The 8,984-nt window shown below is 32.6% G+C and overlaps 1 protein-coding gene across 2 annotated transcripts; it reads right to left on the reverse strand.

Annotated features, from left to right (window-relative positions):
- Positions 1-3,575: 3,575 nt before the first annotated feature.
- On the reverse strand, positions 3,576-8,601 carry LOC129304701 (uncharacterized). 2 transcript variants are annotated; one of them, XM_054944457.1, is made up of 10 exons: positions 8,444-8,601; positions 7,793-8,048; positions 7,355-7,559; positions 5,776-5,866; positions 5,550-5,695; positions 5,078-5,321; positions 4,893-4,997; positions 4,629-4,811; positions 4,329-4,533; positions 3,576-4,246 (listed from the first exon to the last, which is right to left on the reverse strand). In XM_054944457.1, exons 2-10 carry the CDS (start codon positions 8,010-8,012, stop codon positions 3,759-3,761), a joined length of 1,887 nt encoding a protein of 628 aa, XP_054800432.1. In that variant the 5' UTR covers positions 8,013-8,048; positions 8,444-8,601; the 3' UTR covers positions 3,576-3,758. The 2 variants fall into 2 exon arrangements, with proteins under 2 accessions (XP_054800432.1, XP_054800433.1); XM_054944458.1 differs by having other exon boundaries at positions 7,793-8,034; positions 8,444-8,598.
- Positions 8,602-8,984: the final 383 nt, after the last annotated feature.

Genomic DNA, 8,984 nt, shown 5'->3' on the forward strand with positions numbered 1-8,984 from the left:
AAAGTGACATGAATTTTGATCCATTATTAATTATATTTTTCTTTTTCAAAAAAGACATTTCTTTATTTACTATATAAAATTTGAAAGATAACTTAGTAAATTATCTACAACATTAATGGTATGGATTGTTATACAATTTTATTACAGGCATTTGATATTTTTTTTATTGCTCATAAGTATCTTCCTATTGGAGTCAAGCCTATTTGAGGCATGGTCAAGTAAGGTTGAGCAATTCTATTTGAACACTAATTCATTTTACATTGACAATTTTATTATATAATTATAAAATATTGTGATTTGAATTTTAATTATTTAGATTTAGATGGAGATGCATAATATTCAATATTTCATAATTAAAAGGAAGGATATTGATTATTGTGAAAAGAGCAATTAAATATCTAAACAATGCAATTAATCAAGGTGATTTTAAACTTTAAAAATCTAAAAGTCTTATTCAATATTTTGAATAATCAAACTTTAAAAATCAAACTTTAAAAATATTCAATATTTTGAACTTTTATTCCAATACCTGAGGAATAAAACAAGAAAAAATTATGTTATTATTTAATGATAAGTCTTTAGGTTTAAATTTCAAACATATCTGATATTTAAATTAGATTGATAATTTAAATTTACTATCTCCTCCAGCACTGATGCTATGCCAAATATGAATTAATAAACATGAATTTGACTATGACTTCATTTAATTATTCAATCTTGAATTAACACTATATTCATGAGTTTATTATGTGTAATTAGGTGTATCCTAATTATCTTTCAGTCCAATCATGTATTTACATCACTAATATTTATTTAATCTATCATTTATTTACACCAAATTCACCTCAATGTTTCTTCTTCTATTGATTTTTTTTTTTTGCAAATAAAATGATAGATTCATTATCAAATAATCATAGTTGTATTATATTTCAAATCTCAACTAGGAGAAATGCCCAATTTTAATGTCCAAATGTGCAACAAATAGAATTACCTCCAATAGAATAATACTTTAAAGCAACCAAAAAAATATTTAATAATATTTAATATCTCTATCATATCTATTATGCAGTGCTTTGTTTGAGACATTAATAATCAAATAAAAAATATTGTTGGTAAGTATTTTATTATTCTTATCAAATAAAAAAATTACTTTTCTAATTAAATGCTGAAGATATTCAAAATTATGATCAATTAATTTCAAATCATATTTAAAAGTTGTTTTTAATAATAAAATGAAGAAAAGGTGTTGGCAGGAATTATATTATTCTTGTCAAATAAAAAAACACTTTTCTAATTAAATGTTGAATTTAAATGAAATTACAACCAGTTAATTTTAAATCATAAAAAATTTATTTATTTAGAAATACATTTCAAGAACAATATTTTAATGCTGATATTGAAATCAATAAAAAATGATCCCAATAATTTTAAATTAAAATAAATATGAATAAAAATAGTTTTAATAACATTTTGAAACTCATCATAATTTAAGAATAATATATATATATATATATATATATAAAATAAAAATAATAGATAAACATTAACTATTTGTTAGGAATGTAATATTAACCCGTTAACCCAATAGGTCTAGCCTTACCTAAAAGATTGGGTCAAGCTGGCATTGAGTTGTGCTCAAGCTGGTCTTACCCTTCCTAGGATATACTTGTGTGTGAGTGTCAGAGTGTGTTATTTATGATTTTTATTGATATTAATTGAATTTATAAGATTATCTTTTTTTATGAGTTATGCCTGATATAAATTACTTTGTTATTATCATGAAAAATATTAAAAAATAATATATTATTTTAATTCAAAATTTTAATTTGTTTTCTAAAATAATACATAATCATTGAGTTGTTATAATTTTAAAAATATTATTTTTTAAGAGAAAATAGTTTTAGATGGAGATAGTGTATAAAATTTATTTAATAATGATCATGTTTTCAAAAGAAGATCAAATCTAGATTTTATATTAGGTTTGCTTGGTCCCCATCTTGGTGCATAAAGATTGGGTACCAAGTTGATAGCTAGCCTAGTTTTGCTAGCAACAGACCTAGAAAATTTGGAATGTAGGGGCAACATACATATACATATATATTTTGGCAAAATCACAAATAAATCTCTTCAAAATAAGTAAATGACAAAATAGTATTATGAAATGGTGTAATATTGTTAGTAAATATGTTTTTTATCCTTTATAAAATAATAGACAACATAGTTGTTAAATTCAAAACTAAAGTTGTCAATGACAAAGGTAAAATTATTAATATAATAAACTTATTTGTTATTGTATGACTAGATTGATGTAATGACCAATTGTGTTATTAATACTTAAGCTAAAATTATTAATCAATAAACTGTAGTTGTTAATATAAGATAAGGTTTTATTGGCGCACAAGTTTTGTATCGAAGCTTTTAATATATGCTTAAAGGATATTTTTAAGTTAAAAAACCCATTAGGTGATGATCTTTGTCTTTGGAGGAAGAGTTATTATGTTTGGTTGAGACTTCAAGCAGATCTTTCATGTTATTCCAAACAAAATTTCATACATTTGGGATAATTGTTAATTTTTTACGCTAATAAGAAACATAAGGCTTCTAGCAACAAATATTAGGACATTTATTAGTGTTCTTCAAGATTTTTGCCGACTAGATTATCAATTGGTAATTGGATTGCTGCTGGAGTTAATGAAGGATCTATAAATATTAAGATCCTAATTGAATTTGTTATTTGAAAGTTCAAGTAACCCATTAGAAGTCCATTATTGACCAAATTTTCTTAATAATGTATATAATTCTTCGTATTTTAAAGATACGACTATATTAGCTCCTACATGGACTACGGTAGAAAAAATAAATAGATACATATTGTCCCTACTTCCTACTGAGGAAGTTGTGCATTTGATATTTGATAGTATAGTAAAATATGAGAGGGACATGCATTTATTTGATGACATGCACTCTACAATTTTTTTAATTTCTACTTTAGCAATAGGCCTCTTGAATAATGAATTAAGGCTTAAAGTGCATGCTCTAATTATTTTAATGTGGAGCATTGATATATTTATGGCGTTGTGTAATGGTGCATGTCTCATAGTTACACGAACTGAAAAACATTTTAGTGAAACCAAATAAATGTCTAGACCAGATATAGGGATGAAAGTATATAAATGACATATTAATATGTGTATGTCTATCTAATTCCATGTTGCTATTTACTATGATAAGGAGATAGTTTCTCATCATGTTGGTTTTTGCCATGACCGTTAATAAGAGCCAAGGTCAGAGTATGTGGTATGCTGGTTTGTACTTGTCTCATTCTCTTCTCATCACACAATCAATTATATGTTGTTGTTTCTCATGTTTGAAAGTAGGAAGGGTTTAATTTTTGACAAGGATGGTCGCTCTACATATAGAATTTTCAATGATAGTTTAATTTAAATAATTTTGAATTTTTATTAGTCTGCTTCCCATTATATCCATTTATATAGTATACATTTAATTTTTATCATTTACTTCATTCTAATATACATATTTAATATTCATGATGATAATTACAGTCTCATTGCATATACACGTAATTCTTTCAGGAAATATCTTTTCATAAAATCAACACTTATTTATAAAAATTATAATACAAGACCTGTGCATCACATCAATACTACTAGTTGTGATAAAAAATAATTTGCTAATTAACAACAAATATAACCCAACAATAGCATTTCCTTCACTTTTTCTGTCTAAGAGTTGAATGCCTAAGAGGCCTTGTTGGGTTTGGTGGTAAGCCCAAATCCAAAAGGGAAGAGTGGGTCGTAATGAGCATCTCCGACATTCATTGGCAACTGATCAACAGTCTTGAACCATGTCCGAGGAAGCTTCCCACGGAAACCATAGTCACCGAACAACACATCCGCCACACCTTGACCTTCTGACCCTGGAAGCCACGCAGCAACTAGAGCATCTATGGATTCCAGATATGGTTGGATAACAACAGGCCGACCAGAAATCACAACAACAACACATTTCACGGCTCCACAAACGCTATATATTGTGCTTAGACCTGGCTCAGGGATTGTCAAATTCAGGCTATCCCCTGCAGTTTCTGCATATGGATGCTCTCCCACCACTACTATGGCATATGAAAAATCATTAGACTTCACGAAGTCTGCATCTGGGTTCTCCTTGTACACTACCTCGGTACTCGGGTCCGCAGTGCTTTTTATGGCGGACAGAATTGTGGTTCCTGAAAATTATCAGATTGTTCTTGTCAGTACTAGACTACTAGGGTATGTAACAGAATAAGATCTGTTGAGGACAATTTGTACCACTGGTGAGATTGTTGCCACTAAGGCCTTGCCACTCAATGGTCCACCCACCACATTGATAACCTAGATTATCTGCATGGCTTCCAGCCACAAGTATCTTTTTAGTCTTTTTAGGAAGAGGTAGCAAAGGCTTATCTGCAGATTCACCGTTCTTTAATAGGACTAGTGATTTTCTCACGGCTTCTCTAGCCAATGCTCTATGCTTCTGTAAGTGTCAAGAGATTGTGCTAAATGAAGTTCAAGGTCAAGAATGTAGCAACGTAAGTTGGTCTGTCGAAGTGGAAAAAATGAATAGCTAACCTGACTCCCAAGCTCGCTAACAAGGCTTTGATCAGCCAATGGGTTTTCAAAAAGGCCCATTATAAACTTGACCCGCAATATTCTCTTCACAGCATCGTCAATTCGGCTCATGGGTATGATTTTATTCTTCACCCGTGACGTTAGTCCATCTATGAATTCTGTGTAGTTATAGGGAACCATTATCTGCAGCATTATACCAGAGAAAGTGTACGAATGAGAACTAAGAAAGAACATAATGAATACAAAATAGAATCCAATACCTACCATGTCAATACCAGCAGAGATTCCAGCTTGAATTGAATACGAGTAGTTAGCATGAGGTGGCGATGTAATCCTGTCAATTCCCTGCCAATCTGAAATGACAAATCCCTGTCCAAAATCACAAAGCAGTTAGACCACACTGAATGCCATAGTGGTGGAATTCAGAGCTCAAAAGGAAGCAACTTTACCCTGAAACGAAGAGTGTTCTTGAGAAAGCCAGTGACCAAGTCACGATTAGCATGCATCTTTACCCCATTCCAGCTTGAGTAAGAGACCATGACAGTTGAGACGCCCTTAATAATTGAGGTATAATAGCCTGCCATGTGAAGGCTAAGCAGTCCATGCCTGCTTATGACCGTATTGTTCTCATTGATTCCTTCTGTCGTTCCACCATCACCCACATAATGCTTAGCACAAGCAGCCACATTCTTTCTGTCTCAACAAACACCACTTCATCAAACACTAGAGAGTAAAAAACAAATTCATGATACTGATTCTGATATCCAAAGCAGTTGAAAAGGTAATTTCAAAGGGATATAAAACTAACACACACATGACAGCTATACTTAAACTAAGAGCAACTCACCACATCTTGACCATCTCAAATAAAAGGATAGGAAAATCTAAATAGCATAATGATGTGAAAGCACGGAATCTTACTTGCCAGCGACGAACGGAACACCCTTGCGTTCGTTAGGAGCCATGTTACCTTGCAGTCCTGGAATAAGCTCAGTCATAGCCTGAACTAATTTAGGATCTTCACCGTAGCTTTCATAACATCGACCCCATCTTGGATCTCTACAGACCTGCACAAACACAGGTTGTATAAGGCACCATAGGCACACATATTTCTCTTTAAGCAACAAATTTTAGGTTACTCAATTACCGCAATACAAGGTGCAAAGACATAGGGAATTCCTGTGGCCCTAACTTCAAGAGCAGTTGCAGCACCAATCTTTTTAACAAGTTCAGGGTCCCTGCTTGTTCAGACACAAACTTCGTCATCAAGGTACAGATACATAACCCCATCTGTTAGGACTCACTAATGGAAAGACCAAATTAAAACATTTCCTTTGCTTTGCCATTTAATATGCATGGATATGAACTCCCACATCCATTCAACTAAACCTAGAGTAGAGCAAAACATCTTGTCCTTTATATGAATGCACCAGCAATTTTTCTTTTGTTTTTTGAGGGAGGGGAAGGTGTTAGAATTAATTTAGGCGCCATGGCCACAGGTAACCATTTCGTCAATGGGATGAGACACAGCGTAACAAAGGGGTTTTATTTTTTTCCCGGAGATAACAACGCTTGCAAAGTAATAATGATTAGCATGCCTTATATATCACATGAAACATAAAATGAGTCATATTATTTATTATTTATGAATAATGTGGTATTTTTATAATTTCATATTATATATAAAAATATAGACAATGAATATGTAAATAGCAGCATTTCCTTTGTTCTAAATTATAGAATACTTTTGAGAAGATTTGACATTTTAAAATATAAGATATTTTAATAAAAATAAAACTATATTAATAATTTTTTTATTATACTTTTTCATATATTCTCTCCCTTTAATATTCTTTTACAAAAGAAGAATTAAATAAAAAATATTTTTAAAAAATTTATATTTTTGTTTTGAAATACAAACAAAGTTATAAAGTATATTTAATAAGTTTTATTAATATATATATGTATATAATTTTATTTAATAGTATCTTGTAATTTTAAAAGGAAACGGTAGACTACAAGCATAATGGAATAAAAAATATTTATCAATGAGGATACGGTGGTGGGGGCAGATGATAACATAACATATGTCGTCTTTTTTTTTTTGGCCAAAAGCATGGCATGTGCAGTTAATTAATCAATAATCATCCGTGAAATATTGGATTGATAAAAACTCGTTTAATATCGTCATTACCCCTTGCTCAAAAAAAAAAAACTATCGTCATCACCCCGTCATTCATTAGGTAAGCTTCCACAACGCCGCAGCGCAACGTCTATTATCATTATTTATTTTGTCGTTTGGACAAACTTCCCTGCACTTAAAGTGTATGTCGCCTTTATGCTATCAAAAATCAGATTTTCTAAAATTTATATGCACCCAACACTGTACTAGTTTTTTTAATATATATAATATATATTGACACTGCCCTAGTTTTTTTTAGTGTATATATATTCCCAAGAATAATTTTTTTTTTTTAAAAGCATGAGTTCAAAAGAAGGAATCGACTTTACCAAAGAACAAGCTAGGAATCAACTTTGATGATACCAACCATTATTTATTTTTGCTGGTCCCTTGTTTTATAAAAATATTTTGGTGGTACCATTCTCCCACTTGGTTTCGGTGCATATTATCATTAAACCCTCTAATTTTCAAGACCGTAAACTTAAGTAATGGAACAGTCACAGCGTCATGAATACACAGCTAGCATAGTGGACTGGGAAGTTACCTGGTGGCTCCTAGGCCGACGTTGTGAGGGAAAATGGTGGCCTCGTAAACATTGTTATGGCCATGAACAGCATCAATCCCATAAATCATTGGAATTCCCAGCCTGGTGTCTAAAGCTCCCTTCTGAAACTCATTCACCATGTTTATCCAATCCTCTGCTGAAGCCTTCTTCTTCGGCACGCTTCCTCCTCCACTTAGCACGCTCCCTGCAAAAAATCACACCTCAATTTCTTGTATCTACTTGTTCTTATCCCTAATTCCTTTCCCCTCCCAGACAAAAACGGAAGAACCAAGCAAGGTGAAACAGTGGCAAACTTCCAGGTGACAAAAGTAGTAATATTTTACAATTGTCATATACGTTTGTTGCTGTTGCTCACTCCATCTCCCATGAAAACAAAACCAGAGAGAAGACAAAACGGAGGTGAGACGGTGACATTACCGATGAAATACTTGTTCATGACCTCATAAGAAGCGACACTGCGATCAATCTGCGTCATTTGTCCTATTTTTTCTTCCAGAGTCATCCTGTTCATGAGATCCCTGATCCGAACATTCAATGGCTGTTTTGGATCTTTATACTTGGCATGCTCCGTCTCTGCCAAGGCGAACCAACACCGAAGGAGCAGAAGCCCCACAAAGAAAATGGGGATTTTCGCCATTCGTTTGCCTCGATCAGCAGAACTTCACAATGAGACCTGAATATGAGATTCAAAGAGTGATAAACTAGGCTTATATAATATCCCAATTAAGTTAGATGGGGAAAACAAACAACGAGAATTTTCCGATAATATGCAGAACGATTTAATCGCAATCACGGACTGAACTGACGAGTCTGAAAATCGCCAGTACAATCCCAACAGATTCCTAAACCAAAGATACTCTCAACAACGGAAAACAGAAAAAATGGGCCGCGTGAAAATCGTGAACCAAAATGCAAAACAGAAGCTCAAATAAAACATGGAAAATTCGAGTACGTTGCAGTTGATTGGTGAATTGAAGAAAATAATAGAAACGGAAGTGGTGGAAGCGCAGGATAATAAAATGCAGGGAAGGAGATTAGAGGAGTGAGTAAAATGAGCTGTGTTCGTACCCTGGAGGCTGTGTGGCTCCCTTGCGGAAGAAAGAGAGGGAGAAAAGAAGGGTAATTTATTTGCCGACAATGGCAAATCGCTGCGCATGTTACAGAATTCCAATCTAAATATATATATAGAGAGAGAGTCTCAAAATAGTAACAAGTAATATGCAAGCCAGACTGTGACCACGCCGTCGCCCGCTCTGATTTTTTTGCAAGCTGAAGTATTTATGACTCACCATCTTATCCCCCTTTTTAATTTTGTTTTATTTACACCTTTTTAATTTTGTTCATATCTATAACCCTCATTCTTACTCTTAGCAATAAGAAAATCAGAATTGACCTGAAATTGAACTTCTCTTACAACCATGTTGAGTCCCCCCCCCCCCCCCCGGGGGGATGAAATTGAATTCAATCTCTCTCTTTCTATTATTTGAATGTATGTCAACAGTGACGGTTTTTTTTTTTTTGCTGGTCAAAAAACAATAACGGTTTTTTGTCCTCAGGGGTGAGACTGAATTACTTTTCTTCTAATTGAATTTTATTTTGGTCAAAATAT

Source organism: Prosopis cineraria, unplaced genomic scaffold (assembly GCF_029017545.1).
Source record: "Prosopis cineraria cultivar Desert tree isolate PC_DT_omini unplaced genomic scaffold, ASM2901754v1 PC3, whole genome shotgun sequence".
NCBI classification, from domain to species: domain Eukaryota; kingdom Viridiplantae; phylum Streptophyta; class Magnoliopsida; order Fabales; family Fabaceae; genus Prosopis; species Prosopis cineraria.